Source organism: Trichosurus vulpecula, chromosome 3 (assembly GCF_011100635.1).
Source record: "Trichosurus vulpecula isolate mTriVul1 chromosome 3, mTriVul1.pri, whole genome shotgun sequence".
NCBI lineage: Eukaryota > Metazoa > Chordata > Mammalia > Diprotodontia > Phalangeridae > Trichosurus > Trichosurus vulpecula.
Window position 1 is genome coordinate 155,103,560 of NC_050575.1, and position 19,936 is coordinate 155,123,495.

At 40.4% G+C, this 19,936-nt stretch overlaps 1 protein-coding gene across 1 annotated transcript in view; it reads right to left on the reverse strand.

The window, feature by feature from the left end:
- Positions 1–15,258: 15,258 nt before the first annotated feature.
- LOC118842265 (carboxylesterase 1D-like) overlaps positions 15,259–19,936 on the reverse strand; it is a 30,586-nt gene continuing 25,908 nt past the window's right edge. The window contains exons 12-14 of the mRNA XM_036749849.1: positions 19,713–19,844; positions 18,415–18,487; positions 15,259–15,430 (exon numbers count right to left, since the gene is read on the reverse strand). Of these exons, the coding sequence (XP_036605744.1) occupies positions 15,259–15,430; positions 18,415–18,487; positions 19,713–19,844 (377 nt within the window). The remainder of the gene's footprint in view (positions 15,431–18,414; positions 18,488–19,712; positions 19,845–19,936) is intronic.

Genomic DNA, 19,936 nt, shown 5'->3' on the forward strand with positions numbered 1-19,936 from the left:
TTATCCTTCTGACTTTTCAGGCCCTCTTCCCATTACAATTCTTTCATGCAATGTGCCATCCATGTTAATGAGGATTCTCTCTGGGGAAGGGCACAAGAAGGTGCGGATGATAGAAGGGAGGATAGATTGGGAGAGGGGGCAGTCAGAAACAAAGACTTTTGAAAAGGGACAAGGTCAGAGGACAAAATAGAATAAATGGGGGATGGGATAGGAAGGAGGGAAATATAGTTAGTCTTTCACAATGTGACTATTATGAAAGTGTTTTGCATAACAATACATGTATAACCTATATTGAATGGCTTGGCTTCTGAAGGAGGGTGGCTGGGGAGGGGAAAAAGGAGAGAATTTGGAACTCAAAGTTCTAAAAACAAATGTCAAAAATTGTTTTTACATGCAGCTGGGAAATAAGATGTACAGGCAATAGGGTATAGAAATCTGTCTTGTGGGGGTGGAGATAAGATGGTGGCTGGAAAGCAGGGACTACCATGACCTCCCCGCCAAGTCCCTCCAAAAACCTATAAAAATGGCTTTGAACCAATTCTAGAACTGCAGAACCCACAAAATAGCAGAGTGAAGCAGGGCTCCAGCCCAGGACATCCTGGATGGTTGCTGGGTGAGGTCTATTGCGCACAGAGCTGGGAGGAGAGTGGAGCAGAGCAGAGCCCAGCCTTGGCCGCGAGGACCAACCAGACCAGGAGCCAGGTGGAGTGGGTCCTAGCACCCTGAATCAGTGAGCTGTGGCAGTTACCAGACTTCTCAACCCACAAACACCAAAGACAACAGAGGAGAACTGCAGAACCCACAAAATAGCGGAGGGAAGCAGGGCTTCAGCCCAGGACAACTTGGATGGCCTCTGGGTAAGGTCTATAGCTCACCGCGCTGGGAGGGGAGCGAAGTGGAGCAGAGCTCAGCATGGGCTATGGGGACCAATCAGACCAGGAGCCAGGCGGAGTGGGCCCTAGCGCCCTAAATCAGTGAGCTGTGGCACTTACCAGACTTCTCAACCCACAAAAACCAAAGACAACAGAGAAGGTTAGTGGGAAAAGCTGCTGGGGACAGAGTGAAAGAAGGAGTTCGAGGTTCGGCCACCGCCCTGAGGACAGAGGAGGTGGGGCACCTACAGAACTACAGCTGCAGTCGCTTCTGGGCCCCAGGCCCACCTGGTGGGAGGAATTAAGTGGCAGATCACAGCAGGAGTACAGAGCCTGCATAAGATCTGAGTTCAGTCCAGGTTGGGGGTTCTTGGGGAAGGAGGAGTGCTGGTGTGGCAGAGCTGGCTGTAATAGCTCTGAAAACACATCCCTTCAAGCTTGGAACATAGTACTCTGTACTCTACAAGCAGTCATACCCTGACGAAAAGCTCTAGAGTCAAGTAAGATGGCTGGGAACATGACCAGGCAGCGAAAACTCACCCAGATTCAGTCTCAGACTTCAGAATCTTTCTTTGGTGACAAAGAAGACCAAAACATACAGCCAAAAGAAGTCAACAAAGTCAAAGAGCCTACATCAAAAGCCTCCAAGAAAAACGTGAGCTGGTCTCATGCCATGGAAGAGCTCAAAAAGGATTTGGTAAAACAAGTTAGAGAAGTAGAGGAAAAATTGGGAAGAGAAAGGAGAATGATGCGAGAAAACCATGAAAAGCAAGTCAATGACTTCCTAAAGGAGACCCAAAAAAATACTGCAGAAAAAAACACCTTAAAAAAATAGACTAACTCAACTGGCAAAAGAGCTCCAAAAAGCCAATGAGGAGAAGAATGCCTTGAAAGGCAGAATTAGCCAAATGGAAAAGGAGGTCCAAAAGACCACTGAAGAAAATACTACCTTAAAAATTAGATTGGAGCAAGTGGAAGCTAGTGACTTTATGAGAAATCAAGATATTATAAAACAGAACCAAAGGAATGAAAAAGTGGAAGACAATGTGAAATATCTCATTGGAAAAACCACTGACCTGGAAAATAGATCCAGGAGAGATAATTTTAAAATTATTGGACTACCTGGAAGCCATGATCAAAAAAAGAGCCTAGACATCATCTTTCAAGAAATTATCTAGGAGAACTGCCCTGATATTCTAGAGCCAGAGGGTAAAATAGAAATTGAAGGAATCCACTGAGCACCTGTAGAAAGACATCCGAAAATGAAGGCTTGCAGGAAGACTATTGATAAATACCAGAGCTCACAGGTCATGGAGAAAGTGTTGCAAGCACCCAAAAAGAAATAAATCAAATATTGTGGAGCTACAGTCAGGAAACATCATATTTAACAGTTTCTACATTAAAGGATTAGAGGGCTCAGAATATGATATTGTGGAGGGCAAAAGAGCTAAGACTACAACCAAGAATCATTTACCCAGCAAAACGAAGTATAATCCCCCAGGGGAAAAACAGATATTCAATAAAATAAAGAACTTTCAACCATTCCTGAAGAAAGCATCAGAGCTGGATAGATAATTTGACTTAAATACAAGATTCATGAGAAACACAAAAAGGTAAAGAGGAAAGAGAAATCATAAGGAATTCAATAAGGTTAAAGTGCTTACATTTCTACATGGGAAAATGATACTTGTAACTCCTAAAATATTCTCATTATTAGGGCAGTTAGAAGGAATGTACATATGGGTGTGACTTGAACATGAAGTGATGACTATATAAAAGGTAAAATTAAGGAATGAAAAAGAGGAGTGCACTGGGAGAAGGAAAATGGAGAGGAAGAATGTGCTAAATTACCTGATGTGAAAGAGGCATGAAAGAACTTTTGGAGTAGAGAGAAATATGGGAAACATGAGAGATGGGGATCACATGAACCTTCCTCTCATCATAATTGGCTCAATGAGGGAATAACATACACATTCAGTTGGATATAGAAATCTATTTACCATATAGGAAAGTAGGAGGAGAAGGGGATAAGAAGAAAGAGGGGGAAGGATAGAAGGGAATATATATTGGGAGAGCTAAAAGTCAGAAGCAAAACACTTTTGAGAATGCACTTGTGAAAGGAGAGAAAGTAAGATAAACAGGGGGGGAAAAGATGAATGAAATTCATAGTAACCATGACTGAAAAAATGTTTACAGAAAGTTTCTCTGATAAAGACCTCATTTCTCAAATATATAGAGAACTGATTCTCATTTATAGACATAAGAGGAATTCCTCAATTGATAAGTGGTCAAAAGATGTGAATAGACAATTTTCAGATCAAGTAAATAGAGCTATCTATAGTCAGGAAAAAAAATGCTTTAACTCACTATTGATTAGTGAAATTCAAATTAAAACAATTCTGAGCTACCAACCGACACCTTTCAGATTGGGCAATATTATGGAAAAAGAAAATGACAAACGTTGGAAGGGATGTGGGAAAATTGATTCACTATACATTGTTGATGAAATTGTGTACTGATTCAATCATTCTGTAGAGCAATTTGGAACTATGCCCAAAGGGATGCAAAACCAAGGATACCCTTTGATCAAACAATATCACCACTAGATCTGTATCCCAAAGACATAAAAAAGAAAAACTACTTATATGTACAAAAATATTTATAGCAGCTCTTTTAGTGGTGGCAAAGAATTGGAAACTGAGGGGATGCCCATCCATGGTGAATGGCTGAACAAGTCGTGATATATGATTGTAATTGAATTCTTGTGCTACAAGAAATGGACAGCAAGATACTGTCAGAAAAACCTGGAAAGACTTACATGAATTGATGCAAAGTAAAATGAGCAGAAGCAGAAGAAGATTACACATAGTAATGGCAATATTATACAATGATTAATAGTGAATGACTTAATTACTCTCAGCAATACAATGATCCAAGACAATTCTGAAGGATTTATGATGAAAAATGCTATCCATCTTCAGAGAAAGAAGTGATAGAGTCTGAAAGCAAATCAAAGCATACTTTTTTCTTTACTTTTATAAAATTTTTCTTGGGGGTTTTTTGTTCTGTTTTCTTTCACAACACGACTAACATGAAAATATGTTTTTCATGACGGCACATGCATAACCTATATCAAATTGCTTGCCTTCTCAAAGCGGGGGATGGGGGGTGAGAGAAAATTTGGAACTCAAAAATGTTTAAAATTTGTTTTAAAAGTTTTACATGGCTCAGATTCAATTTAGCTAAGTAGATTGAATCTGGCCTGCTTATGAAAACAGAGGTCACAAAGGGTGGGATTTCTTAAAACAACCCATTATGGTGAATCCCTAATAAACCTTGTCTTTTTCCTTGGCTGAGAAAGCTTGAGTCGAATTCTTTTGGCAGGAGCCAGCATGTAGGTATTTTGGGGTCTCGAGCACCCCTAGAAACCTATAGTTACCTACCCATCATCAGTTTTCTTATACCTCTTCATTTCTTTTTTTTTTTGGTTCCCTGAGACCAGGAATACTGTTCATCTCAAGTTCTTCTCCGGCCAAGACTGGAAGGTAAGCCTCTCTTTATCCCAATTCCCTTCTTGCTCTCCAAGCATTTTGGAGGTGCTTTTCGGGCCTGACTCCCCAGGTGCCCAGTAGGTCAGACAGCTGCTCGCTGTCTCAGACTCAGCCCGATGCTCTCAGGTTCTCGGTCCAGTGGTTTATGTTCAAGGCCATAGACCTGGCACACCTTCTGAAGCACAGAGGACAAGGACCGACACCCTATCCAGAAGTGTGCCCCCAATTTTCTCAGTTCTCTCAGCACTAGGGAATGGGAAAACCTCAGGTACAATTTGGGTTTATTTTTTTCTGTCTTTCTTTGTTCCTTTTTGACGCTTACTCCCACATCCTCCTTGCAGAGGAAGGGACTTCCAGCCCCCCCCACAATGGGTCAGTCCTTCTCAATGCCCAAAAATTCACCCTTGGGCTGTCTTTTACAACATTGGAAAAAATTTAAGTTCTCTAAAGAACTTAAAAAGAAAAAGAGGGTATACCTGTGCAAAACTGCTTGGCCACAATATCACCTAGAAGGCCATGAAGACTGGCCTATTTTGGGGACTTTACAATATAATACTCTTTTACAGTTAGAACTGTATTGTCAGGGCAGAGTCAAAATGGCCACATGAAGGCAGCATCTTACCGGAGCTCTCTCACAAGGTCTGTCAGATTCCTATAAAAAAGTGAATTTGAGCAGATTTGAGAGAGTTAGAAACCGCGAGCAGTCTGCATGGGGCAAATCTCCGAGCCAGGTGAGTCTGAAAGGCCGAAGGCACGAGCCTGTAGGCTCGGAGAGTGCTCAGTGCGGAGCTGCTCCAGACCAAAGTGGAAGCGGCTGGCCGGGAAATCCACGTGGGAGACAGACTGGGAGAAAGCTGGGCGCCCGAAACTGGCGGAGATCCCCAGGACTCCCAACACAGGATGGCAGTCTGTGGAAGCGAGGAGAGGCAGCGCAACGCCACCGGCTGGGAAATACCAACTCCTGACGCTTGCAGCCCAGAAACTTGGATTCTTGAACTTCCGGGAGACACAATGGCCAGGTAAACGGCTCTAATCCCTCTCCTCCCCACCCAGAAAATTCCTCAGAAAAAAAAAGAACACTGGAACTGAGCAGAAAGTAGTGGGGCTTCAGTGGTCAAATAGTAGAAGTTCTAGGGTATTAATGAAAAGAAATGCTAAAGAAGGTGGCCTAGCCATACCAGATATTAAACTGTACTACAGAGCAGCAGTCATCAAAACTGCCTGGTACTGGCTAAGAAACAGAGGTGTGGATCAGTGGAATAGGATAGGAATACAAGATGGAGATGTCAACAACTATAGCAATCTACTCTCTGATAAACCCAAAGAGGCCAGCTTCTGGGCTAATAATTCACTATTTCACAAAAACTGATGGGAAAATTGGAAAACGGTAGGACAGAAACTGGGCATAGACCAATATCTTACACCATATACCAAAATAAAGTCAAAATGGGTTCATGATTTAGGAGTAAAGGCTGATACTATAAGTAATTTGGGAGAGCAAGGAATAGTTTACTTATCAGATTTATGAAAAAGAAAAGAATTCATGACCCAATAAGAGATAGAGAGCATTACAAAATGCAAAATGGATAATTTTGATTATGTTAAATTGAAATGTTTTTGTAAAAAAAAAAGCCAATGCAACAAAAATTAGGAGGGAAGCAGAAAATTGGGAGAAAATCTTTACAACTACTATCTCTGATAAAGGCATCATTTCTAAAATATACAGGGTACTGAGCCAAATATATAGGAATACAAACCATTCCCCAATTGAGAAATGGTCAAAGGATATGAACAGGCAGTTTTCAGAGGAAGAAATTAAGCTATCTATAGGCATATGAAAAAATGCTCTAAATCACTACTGATTAGAGAAATGCAAATCAAAACAACTCTTAGATACCACATCTCTCCTGTCAGATTGGCTAATAGAACAAAACAGGAAAATGATAAATGCTGGAAAGGATGTGGGAAAATTGGAACATTGTTACATTGCTGGTGGAGTTGTGAGCTGATCCAGCCATTTTGGAGAGCAATTTGGAACTATGCCCAAAGGGCTATAAAAATGTTCATACCCTTTGACCCAGCAATACCACTTCTAGGGTTGTATCCCAAAGAAATCACACAAGCGGGAAAAGGACCCATATGTACAAGGATATTTATAGTGGCTCTTTTTGTGGTAGCCAAGAATTGGAAATCAAAGGGATGTGCATCAATTGGGGAATGGCTGAACAAGCTGTGGTATATGAAGGTAATGGAATACTATTGTGCCATAAGAAATGGTGATGATACGGACTTCATAACAACCTGGAAAAACCTACACAACATAATGCTGAATGAGTGGAGCAGAGTCAGGACAACACTGTACACAACCACAGATATATGGATTCTGTGAGGACCCACCCTGACAGACTTCGCTCCTCTCAGTAATACAAGGTGCAGGCACAACTCCAAAGGACTCATGATGGAGAATGCTATCTACATCCAGAGAAAGAACCATGAAGTTTGAATGCAGATTGAGGCACACTTCATGCTCGCCTTTTTCTCTTCTCTTTTGTTTTTGTTTTTGGGTTGTTTTTTTTTTGGTTCTGTTTCTTCTTTCTCATTATTCATTCCATTGGTCGTAATTCTTCTCCACAACTTGACTAATGTATAAATTAATTCAATGCGAAGTCATTCGTGGTAGTTATATGAGATTCCATGCCGTCTTTGGGAGGGAGGGGGGAGGGAGGGGAGAAAATCTGGAACTAAAAATTATGTAGAACCGTCTGTTGTAAACTAAAAATAAAAATAAATTAAAAAAAAAGAATTATATTGTCAGTGAGAAGGAAAATGGACAGAAATTCCTTACATAATGACCTTCGTGGAGCTCTCTTGGAACCCCATTCTCAGAAAAGATTGTAAGATGCTCATAGCTAGAGCCCCCCACAAAGGGGAAATGGGGGTCAACAAGACATTTTGTATAACCCCCTCCTTATGGCCCCCAGGGCTTCAGCCCCAGCCCCTCCTCCTGCTCCCCAACCTCCCCGGAGCATCCTTGTTTCCCGTACTCCCCCGACCATGGCCATCCCCTCTTTCTCTTGGTTTCCTGTGGTGCCACCCCTCTCTTTTCCTGCTTCCTTCATGGTTCAAGTCTCCTACCCTGCATCTCCTCCCATGGTCCCTCCCCCCTTAGTGAGTGACCCCTTCTCAGGTCCCAGCCAAGGGTCTGGTTGAGGTGCCTCCCTCTGTAGCCCCTTCCCCTGAAGGGGCCCCTACTCAGGTTCTGGCCTCATGGCCTGCCCCTATTTTAGGCCCTGCAGTATCTACCGCCATGGGCCCTACCCCCAAGGCAACCCCTACTCAGGTTCCAGCCTCAAGCCCTGCCCCCAAGGCAATATCTCCTTCCCTAGCCCATCTCTCTGAGGTGGCACCCACCCAGGTCTCTGGGGTACCTCTGCCTCTGACTCCTACCCTTCCTCAGGTACCGGCTGATCTCCCTTGCCAGCCAGACGCCCTGGCCTTGCAGTCTAATCTAGATCAGCCGGAACTCCCCAGCCCCTCCCTCACCAGAAGTGGGACTTCCTATATCCCTCTCCAAGCTCCAGGTCTCATGGCACCTTCAAGGCTTTTTCCCCTGAGGGAAGTGCCTGCCACCCCTATCGGGAAAAGGAGAATGCATGTTCCATTCTCCATTTCAGCTCTCATTCAAATTAAAGAAAAACTGGGGAGATTCTCAGAAGACCCCACTAAGTTTACTGAGGGTTTTAGGGATCTGTCCCTACAATTGGAACTTTCTTGGTGTGGTTTGCATATCCTTTTCTCTACCTGTTGTATCACTGAGGAGAAGAGGAGAATCTGGAAACAAGCCCAAAAATTTGGGGACAGTTTGGCTAGCAATAACCCCATAAAATATCCCCCAGGTAGAGCTGCTGTTCCCACTAGTGACCCAGGATGGAATTATCAAAGGAGTGAGGACAGAGGAAAAAGAGATCATATGGTAATTTGCCTGTTATAAGGCCTAAGAACAGCATTTGGAAAGCAAATAAATTTTCAAAAACTTAGGGAGATTACTCAGAGAGAAAAGGAAAATCCTGCTCTTTTCCAAGCCCGGCTAGTAGAAGCTATTAAGAAGCATACAAATTTGGATCCTGATTCTATTGAAGGGGCAGCAATACTTAACATGTATTTCATTAATCAGTCTGCCCCAGATATTAGGAGGAAACTACAGAAATTGGCAATAGGACCACAAACACCTCAGGCCCAATTACTAAACAACGCCTTCGGAGTTTTCAACAATAGAGACCTGGTTGCAGCAGAGGAAAGAAAACACAGGGAAAGAGCTAGAGACAGAGAACATGCTCAATTCTTGGCTGCTGCCATGGCCAGGAAAAGACTCAAGGAGCGCCCCTCCAGGGTGCTCCCTTGGAGGAAGCCCTGCAACTTAGGCAGTGAGGAAACCTGATTTCGATGCCACAAGGAGGATCACTGGTCCAAGGAGTGCCCCTCTAGGGCACCCCCCTGGAGGCAGCCCCCAGGATACACACCTCCAGGACCATGCCCAGCATGTAACCAAGAGGGACATTGGAGGAAGGATTATCCCCAAGGTTGGAAAAGTGGTAGAGCCTCCTCCCAGTACCCTGTCCTCCAGTCTTCTCAAGACTCGGAAGGAGGGGAAAGCCTGGGGTTTGGCAGTGCCCCCACTTTTTCCACCTCTCTCCTGGAACCCTGGGCAAAATCAAGGCTGAAGGTAAGGTTACCCACTTTATCATGGCTATGTTCTCTTGTTTTAACTAATTGCCTTGGCCCTATCCGCCCCTCAACTCATCAGGTCATGGGCATCAAGTGTTTGAACACTCCTTCCTTACAGTCTCCTCTGGCCCTGCCCCCTTGTTGGGAAGGGACCTGATGGTGAAATTGGGAAGCCAATTTTCTCTAGTTAAACCTCATAACTCCCTTTTCCCTCTGTTTACCAGACTTCCCCATGTTTCCTCAGAGGTGTGGGAGAGGGTTGAGCCAATTGTTTGGGATCAGGGAATTCATGGCGAAGGTACTTCTGCCACCCCAGCCATAGTTCCCTTCCATTGTCTTCAATATCCAATTAAGCCCAAGGCTTGGGAGGAACTGCAACCATTAATTGGATCAAGGTCCTGACTCACTCCCTCTAAAGTGGGGCCCCTACCAAGCAAAAGCTTTTAAGGTTTTGAAAACTAAACTTACCACCAGTCCAGCATTAGCTCTACCTAATCTAGAAAAACCTTTCACTTGGTATGTTGTTGAAAGGAGAGGACAGGCTTTGGGAGTCCTAACCCAGTCCTTAGGACCTGACCCCAGGCAAGTTGCCTGTTTTTCAAAACAGTTAGACTCCATGGCTGCTACAGGCACTCTAATTGAGGAAGCTTCTAAACCTCTAGCAGACCAGCCTTTAGAAGCTTTGACTCCCCATAGAGTCCAGAGCATCCTAGAAGCAGACAGCCACCAGTGGCTAGCTAACCACAGGCTCACCAAATATCAACTCTTGTTCTTAGATACCCCTGACCTAATTCTTCGGGTGTGCCACACACTCCTGAACCCCGAAGCAGTGTGGTACACAGAACAAGTGATTAGGGGAGCTAGGTATGAAATGCTCATCTTTAATTCCCTCTATACTCCTATAGTGTCTGTCTGGTTGTTTGCTTAACCTCCTTGCCAGGTTTCTCTCCACCAGGCTCCAAGCCATCAACTTCTAGATGACTACTCAGACTATGTACACCCTGAACTGGACCCATCAAAGCAGGGACATCTTTATGCCCCTTGCCAGGAGGAAGCAGTCTCAGAAGCTGAGACCTTCATCCCTTACCCCAAAAGAATTTGGGTCCTATTTGTTTGAGGGGGGAATGATGAGGGCACAGTCTCTGGGAACCCCCTTGAATCTAGAATACAGTCTCTGGGATCCCCCTTGAATTCTTGAATCTTCCAACTAGATCTGGCCTTCTGCTAAAGCCATAAGCCTTACATTATCATTAGGCCCAAATCTCTACCTAGCCTTGCCCTTTATTGTCCAGCTACTTCCCAGCCTTGATACTATAAATATCCATGCCTTCAGCTACTTCCCACCCTTAATCGCATTCTCTTGGTTCCTGGAGTCTGACTTCATGTGGGTCCCATCAAGCTCCTCCTTAGACTCCTCCTCAAGACCCTCACTAAACCCCTCCTCTAGTCACCCCAGACCACCCCTCAATCCCTCCCACAATCTTTGTGTATATAATCTCCATCTTGCCTCCATGAAGGTGCTCAGATTCAATCTAGCTCAGTAGATTGAATCTGGCCTGCTTGTGAAAATAGGTATCACAAAAGGTGGTGATGAATCCCTAATAAACTTCATCTTTTCCTTTGGCTGAAAAAAAAATGTTTAACATGTTATTGAGAAAAATAAATTTTTAAAATTAATATTTTATTTTTCCAATTACATATAAAACAATTTTTAACATTTTTAAATTTTATTTCAAGTTCCCAATTCTATCCCTCCTTTCATGCCATCCTACCTCCTTAAGATAGCAAGCAACTTTATATAGGTAAATGAAAATAGGTTTTACATGATTAATATATATATATGTATATATATATATACATATACATATATATATATAGTAATCATGCAAAACCTGTTTTCATATTAGCCATGCAGCGAAAAAAAACACAGACCAAAAAAAAAAAGAAAAAAAATAAGTTAAAAATAGTGCTTTGATCTGCATTCAGACCTCATCAGTTATTTCTCTGGAGCTACATGGCATTTTTAATTATTAGTCCTTTGGAATTGTGCAGAGGATAGTTGTCATTCACAGCTGATAACTATATAATATTGCTGTTGTTATGTACAATATTCTCCTGGTTCTGCTTGCTTCACTTTGCATCACTTCATGTAAGTCTTTCCAGTTTGTCTAAAAATGGCCTGCTTATAATTTCCTATAGCACAATAGTATTGCATCGAAATCACGTCACAACTTTGTTCAGCCATTCCCCAGTTAGTAAGAATTCCCTCAATTTCTAATTCTTTACCTCTACAAAAAGAACTGCTCTAAATATTTTTGTACAGATGAATCCTTTTCAATTTTAAAATCTCTTTGGGTTATAGACCTAGTAGTGGTATCGCTTGGTCAAATGGTATGCGTAGTTTTACAACCCTTCGAACATAGTTCCAAATTGCTCTACAGAATGGTTGGATCAGTTTACAACTCCATCAACACACATTACTGTTCCAATTTTCCCACATCCCTTCCCACATTTATTATTTTCCTTTTCTGTTATATTACCCAATATGATAGGTGTGAAGTAGTACCTCCCAATTATTTTACCTAGCATTTTTCTAATCAATAGTGATTCGGGAGTTGTGATGTGTGTGTGTTTGTGAGTGTGTATGTGACTATAGATAGCTTTGATTTCTTCTTCTGAAAACTTATTTTTCATATTTTTTGACCATTAATCAATTAGGGGATGACTGAATTTCTTATAACTTTGACTCAATTCTCTATATATTTGAGAAATTAGGTCTTTATCAAAGACACCCACTGTAAAAAACCACTATTCCCAGATTTCTGCTCTCCTTCTGATCAGAGCTACATTGATTGTGTTTCTGCAAAACTTTTTAATTTTAGTATAATCAAAATCATTCATTTTACTTCTTGTAATGCTCTCTGTCTCTTGTTTGGTCATAAATTCTTTCCTTATCCATAGGTCTGACAGGTAAAATATTCCATACTCTCATGTATATACACACAGATACACATATATGCATGTGTATATGATTATGTATATGTGTATGTGTATGCATGTGTGTAGGCATATATATACACACATGCAAGCACACATACACACACACATGTACCACGTAACATATAAGAGTATGCTGGCCCACATTTTTCTAGGCCCTTGGTCTAAAAGGACAGTCAACCTGAGAGTGGCCTTTTCCAAACCAAGAGATGGAAACCACTGTGTTATAATAAAGACAGGTCCTCAAGATGGCCATAGAAGAGACAGACATGTCTTGACCTACATGGCCTAAAAGCTTAGCTCATGGATAGTATTCCTGAACCAAAGTCTCCTGTGTATTTACTAGAGAGTTTGATACCAGAATTTAGCCTTTCAGCTAAAGAAGAAAGATTTCCTGGGTAGCAAGAGCAGTGACCCTAACAGTCACCCCATGAGTAAGTTCAAGGACAAGAGTTCCTGGGCTTGAGAGTTCAAGAATTAGAACTTACAGAGAGAAAAAAAGGATGTCCTGACCTGTATTGCTTCTTGGAGATATAAAAATTACCCAATTACCTGAAACTAGAAGAGCAGCAAAGAAGACCTGTGACTTGGCAAAACAAGAAGCCTGTACCTTTCCTCTGTTATAGTAAGTGATTCAAATTGCAGAGGTCCAGTGGGAGGGCATGTTGCTTGTTCAACAACCCCGAAATACCATTGTTTTCTATGGAAAAGTTAATGGGCATCTGAGTGCTTTATTCATTTTCTTTATCTTATAGATTCCTTTGAGCCCATTAAATGACATATCTTTAAGATCTGTTTAATGACTACTATAAGCTCTTTTCATCAGCAGCACTTGTTTGAAATAGAGGGTGGTACCCAATATATGTTTATTATCATGTCTACTTTTATGGGAACTGGAAACCCTGAAACTCATCTTTGGGAAAGCATGTAGCATAAACCACTCCTAAGAGTTGTTTGGTTAGTTCCTACTTCTTTCTAGAGCATGTTTCTAGGTTTATTATCTCAACTGTTATCCTGTGATTATTCTTCCTCAGCGCACATATCCAATCACTTCTCAAATCTTGATTTTTTTCTACCTCCATATCTCTCCCCCATGATCTACTTCTCTCCAATACTATAACTATCACCTTTCTTCAGGCCCTGTCTAGATTACCACTTATCTAGGTTATTACAATAACCTCTTAATTGACATCCCTGTCTCAAGTCTCTCATCACTCCAGACCATCCTATATACTGCTGTCAAATAATTAATTTGAGTACCAATGTGAACATATGACTCTCCTACCCCCACCCCAAATAAAATTTCAGTTGCTTCCAATTGCCCATATTTCTATACAACCTGGCCCCAAACTATCTTCCTAGACTCATTGTCTTGCTCTTCCTCCCACACTATAGATGAGCCAGATGGCTTTCTCTGTATTCCCCATGCAAAAAAAAGGTAAGGCAACAAAATGCCTTCCTAAGGAAGGATGAAAGAAAATAAAGAAGAGAAATAAAAACCAAAGAGAAGAACAGGAAGAAAGTCTAAAATGTAAAGCATTCTCTCAGGGCCTGAAATTCAAACGAGGAGCCCTCATTTTAGGGTTTCTGAAGTGACAGTATTCAGGATTCAAGTTAAACTCATTTCAAACCTTCAACTGCTCCATTTGTGTAGGAGCACTAATTGGATCTTTTATTTCCAAGAAAAGTTAGTCCAATATTTCATATTTTTGTAGAATTGAGAAATAGGTGTTAAAGGAGAAAGGATTTAAAAGGTAAAAGAGGGGAAGAGAAAGGAAGAGGAGAGAGAGGAAGAAAAAGGTGAGTAGAGAAGAAAAGGAGTAAGAAACAAGTTTATTGTTTCACTTCAACCCAATATACTTATCTGACTTCAGACCATGCTTCACATTCCACTAGCTATCTAACATGACACCAGAGACTATCCAGGGTTTTGCCATTTAGTGGATAACCACAGTCCCTCCTCCCACTTTCTCTCTTTACCCCTCACACACTGGAATAGAACTAAACCAATACCACTATTGCTACTGGAATGGGACATGACAGTCACCTGCCCTATATTTCTTCTTGCAGTCCCCGGATCAAAACACCACTTCCTGTAAATAATGTATATACTATTCCAATATAAGCTTCTTCTGGGACAGGGCTGTCTCTCTCATATGTTTGTATGCACAGCACCTAGCATAGTAGGTACTTACAAATTGCAAGAACTTAATAAATGTTGATTAAATGAAAAAAGAGAAAGCAAAGAAGTAGGAAGAATATTAAAAGGAAAAGGAGGAAGAAAACAAGAAGAGGAAAAATAATAAAGGAAGAAAATAGGAAGAAGGAGAAGGAGGAAGAGGAGGAGGAGGAGGAGGAGGAGATGAAGAAGAAGAAGAAGAAGAATCTTCAGTATGATTCATGCCACAGATATTATAGGAATTGATATAGATTGTGATATCATGAATCTGACTCTGTAGGCAGGAGGTTTCAGAGGGCAGGATAGACAGATGGTAGAAGGAAGGTATAAGAATTACTACATAACCTCCAGGGATTTCGGTTAGATTGTGAGTTACAGGCTTCCCTGCTCGTTTTGGTAAGCAAAGTCACATTGGAAAATAAAGCTTCTTTGGTGCAACATCTAAATATCTCATTTTGTACTGTAACACTAATTCCTTTCTAGGGAATATTACAGAGAAAAACTCTCATGTAATTCAAATGCAAGAGCTAATCGTGGTTATTTCAAAGGTTGATTTATCCCCATAACAAAGACTAAAATTCTGGTACAAGTATCAAGAATCACAAAAGAAAAATTTTATTTAATACAACCCCAGCCAACCACACCCATTGAATGTTGAATCCTTGGAGATTCATGAGAAGAAGAACATATTGCAGATTCTAGACTCCTCATGGACAAGGGGTGTCAAAGCTGCGGGGCCCCTTACCCTCACACCCATGGTGTTGATGTATGACTTTTTGCATTTCTCCCTAATACCATGCTGCCCCTCCATTTTCATAATGAGAACTCCCCTGCCACCAAAGCTAGACACTGATGCCAAGGCAAAAATTTCTTCTTTCCCAAGTGCACTGAGACTTATTTTGAAGGCCAGGCAGTTGACCTGTCCAGATGATGTCTACATATGATTTCTATATTCTTCATTTGGTTCCTTTGCCAAGAGCTCAGTGAAAAATGCCACTTCCTTCTCCTTCAACTTCTTGGCTATTTTGGAGGTGATGTTAATTTGGAGATACTCTTCATTCTGATCGTACTGAGTCCAATTCAGCAACCCTTCACCATTGGGGTTTCTGTAAATGTAACAAAGATTTTTTTTAGATGATTGCCATTTAATTACTGGTGATGGTCATGATAAAAGGCAGGAAGGAGTGAGGAATCCACTAAGTATGCAGATACATATTTTCTAATATTTGGGCATTATTAAATTTCCTCCTTTCAATAGCACTTCAAGACTTCATGTAATAAAGCAATGATCATCAAAACTATTTTGTATCGGTTAAAAAACAAAATTATAAATCAGTGAACAGACTAGACAAGGAAGAATGACAAGCAAATGAACTCAATAATCCAGTGTTTGATAAACTCAAGAACATAAAATACTTGGATAAGCATATTTGACAAAGTTGTTGTGGGGGAGGGGGTGACAGAGGAGAAGGTTGGCTCTTTCTTCCATCTCCCCTTCAGATGACTCATGAAGAAGATGCAATCTCAGATGACAACTTGTTAATAAAATGGGAACAATTGGGTGATCCCTTTATAAAGTGTGAACATTGATTTTTAATTGAATTAGAAGAAGCAATCATTTACTGACAAAAAATGTTAGGGCTTTTTAAAGTTAAGGGGCTAGCTCTGCAGTCCTTTAAGGAAGAACCTAGCCCTTGAGTGGGGACAGAAAGAGATTTCTGCCTGGGGACAGAAAGAGATTTCTTAATGCTTCCCATTTTGGAAATGTTATCTAACAGAAGGGCTAATTGTCCAGAAGTAGAAATCAATGCAGCAGTTGTAGAGTTACTTGAAAAGAGTTTGAAGCCCAATTGAAGGAGCAAATGCATACAATCTCCAGATGTAAGCAGATCCAGAACTACAGTCACTCATGTGGTAGTATCTCTAAGAGGAAAATAAAAGAGCTATCTAGGGAGTCAAGAGAGAACTAGCTCTGGCAATCAAGAGTCATTCAGCAGGGAAAGGTCCACCTTGGACTCCAATTCAGCAATACACCCAGCAGAGATACAGTGCCTAGGGTGGGAGACTTATGAGGACTCCAAATGAGAAAAGGGACATGGAAGCCTAACTATACTAGTGCAATGATTGGCCTTGACAATATATTTCCCTAATTTTCTACAATCATACTCCAAATGTATGCTGATTCTCCATATAAATGCCACATGCACTTATGAGTGAGTGTATCACAGATTTATGTAAATAATATTTTCTTTCTCAAATATCTCAGATAAATTTTTTATACATAGCGATCTAACACAAATTTATAAAAATAAAAAGTTATTCTCTAATAGATCAGTGGAACTTGCGGAACTGAGTGTTGTAAAATAAATAGAAAAAAAATTTAAAAAGAACTCACCATTTGACAAAATTTGACAAAAACTGCTGGAAAAACTAGAATATAGTATGGCATAAACTAGGCATAAACCAACATCTTACATGGTATATGAAAATAAAATCCAAATGGGTAAACAATATAGATATAAAGCCTGATACTATAAGCAAATTAGGAGATCATGGAATAGTTTACCTGTCATATTTATGGAGAATGGAAGAATTTATAACCAAACAAGGGTTACAGAACATTATGAAATGCAAAATGGATGATTTTGATTACATTAAATTGAAAAGTTTTTCTACAAACAAAGTCAATGCAAACAACATTAGGAGGGAAGCAGAAAAATGGGAAAGAATTTTTACAACCAGTGTCTCTGATAAAGGCCTCATTTCTAAAATATATAGAGAACTGTGTCAAATTTATAAGAATACAAGTCATTCCCCAATTGATAAACAGTCAAAGGATATGAACAGGCAGTTTTCAAAGGGAGAAATTTAACATATATATAGTCATATAAAAAAATCACTTTTGATTAGAGAAATGCAAATCAAAAGAACTCTTAAGTACCGCATCTCTCCTGTCAGATCAGCTAAAATGACAAAACAGGAAAATAATAAATAATGGAGAGGATGTGGGAAAATTGGAATATACTATTGCATTGTTGGTGGAGTTGTGAACTGATGCAACCATTTTGGAGAGCAATTTGTAACTATGCACAAAAGATTATAAAAATGTGCATGCCCTTTGACCCTGCAATACCACTTCTAGGGCTGTATCCCAAAGAGATGATACAAATGGAAGAGGAACCCACATCTACAAAATTATTTATAGCAGTTCTTTTTGTGGTAGCCAAGAACTGGAAATTAGGGGATGCTCATCAATTAGGGAATGGCTAAACAAGCTGTGGTATGTGAATGTAATGCAATACTATTGTGTTATAAGAAATGATGAGCAGGCAGACTTCAGAAAAACCTGGAAAGACTCATATGAACCAATGCTGAGTGAGGGGAGCAGAGCCAGGAGAACATTGTACACAGTTGCAGCCACATTGTGTAATGATCAACTTTGATAGACTTGGCTCTTCTCATCAATGCAAGGTTCTAAGACAACTCTGAAAGGCTCATGCTTTCTATCTACATCCAGAGAAAGAATTACTGAGTGTGAAAGCAGATCAAAGCATACTATATGCTCTCTCTTTTTTGTTTTGTTTTGTTTCTTCTTTATTGTGGTTCATTCCATTGGTTATAATTCTTCTTTGCAACATGACTAATGTGAAAATGTGTTTAATATGAATGTATTATGTAGACCATATATCAGATTGCATGCGATATTTTGAAGGGGGGAAGGTAGGAAGGGGGAGAAAATTTGGAATTCAACGGCTTGTGGAACTGAATGTTGTAATCAAAATAAATTAATTAATTTAATGACATTGTAATGGCCAAGTTTGGTCTCAAAGAAAAGATGTAAAAAATTTCCTTCCCCCTTTCTTATTTTGCAGAAGTGGGGGGACCATGAATAGGCATTTAATCATTTAATGTCAGATAAGTTTCATGAGTTGGGTAATTTTGCTGAACTGTCCTCTCACCACTTTTTTGATTCTTTATTATCACAGAAAGTTCTTTGGGAGGGATATATTGGGAAGAATAGGTGATAAAATAGCAAAAGATATCAAGAAATATTTTTAAATATTTTCCTTTTCAATGTTATGAATCTCACCCATTCCAAGCAAAGTTGCCCCAATATTTCATCACCCTCCTGCTAAGTTGCTTTTCCTCTTCTGAGAAACCATCTGAAAATGAGAATTATAGGTGTTAGAATGGCACTAGAAGTTGTCGATGAGCAGAACTGCAAAATTTATCTTCTACTTTCTAATCTCTACTTTCTTTGCTTTCATATCTTATTGCCTTTTGGGAGCTCTCTCCTCTTCCCAGACTTCTGGACCTCTCCTTTCCCCAATGTTTCTTTCCTGGGTGCTCTGCCTGGACAGCACCTTAACTTTAACCATGATTGACAAATATTGATTGTATGATATATATGATTTTAAAGCTGGTAGGACTCATCTAGTTGAGCCTCTTCCCTTTACAGTTTGGGAAAATGAGAGTCAAAGAGGAGGTTACATAAACTTCCCAAGATCATATAAGTAACAGAGCTAGGAATTGAACCCAAATTCTAAGACTTCAAATCCATTGTTCTTGCCATTATATCAAGTTCCAGCTGGGCATCTAAAACCTGGATATCAGTAGTATTAAAATTCTATCTGAAGGCTACTCATGGTACTCACAATGGAAAAGTAAAATCAAAAGCAAAATGGGCTCAGGTATATTTTTCTGAGTGGGAAATACTTAGGAATCCTTAGGTAGTTCCATGAAGCCAATTAGATCCTGCCATACCTGAACAGAAAATTGGAGAAAAGTTTAGAGGCAAAAGCTCTAAATGGAAGGAGATGAAGCCACATGGGCACAGAATGAACCTCAACATCACTGATGGATTCTTTGATTTTGAAGGACAGAGACTCTGCTTTCCTGACCTGATTACCAGCATCTCCTAAAGCAGGGCAGCCATTAAAGGAAATCAAACTCCTGGAGCAGAACTGTCTTGAATGCTTGTGGCATTCTGCTCAAAATCAGAGAATCTCAGAAGTGACATCGGATGTCCTCTAAAGCAACCCACCCAAAACAAGAACATCATCCACCTTCCCAACAAGTGGTTATCTAGCCTCTGCTCGAAGACTTCCGGTGAAGAGCCAGTTGTTTGTTCTAGTTCCAGTTCTAACACTAACTTTACTCTCAAGTCAATTCACTCTCTGCCCTTTGGTTTTCTCATTTATAATTTTGGGATAATAAATCATCCTTTCTACTCCACAGGGGTATTATGAGGACCAAATGAGATAAAGGACAAGAAGGAACTTTGGTAACCTAAAGGGTTTGAACACATGTAAGGACTAAAGGTTATTTTCCAGAAGGCCAGTAGGTAATATTTTTATGGAGCTTATGTAGCAAACAAAGATCCATTACCTCTTAAAAATGGAGATCCAAAAATAAAGAAGAGCTCATCCCCATGGTCTGCCCTGACTGTAGCTGGTTTCATGTTTCTCCAAATCCTTGGCCGATACTGAAATTCACACAGGTAGGTGGGTACACCTGAATCTGAAAGGAAAGAAAGTAGTGGGAAATTCTACAGTATTTTATCATGATTGGAACTCCTGAAACTCCCTTTGAGGAGTTTAAAAAAAAAAGTT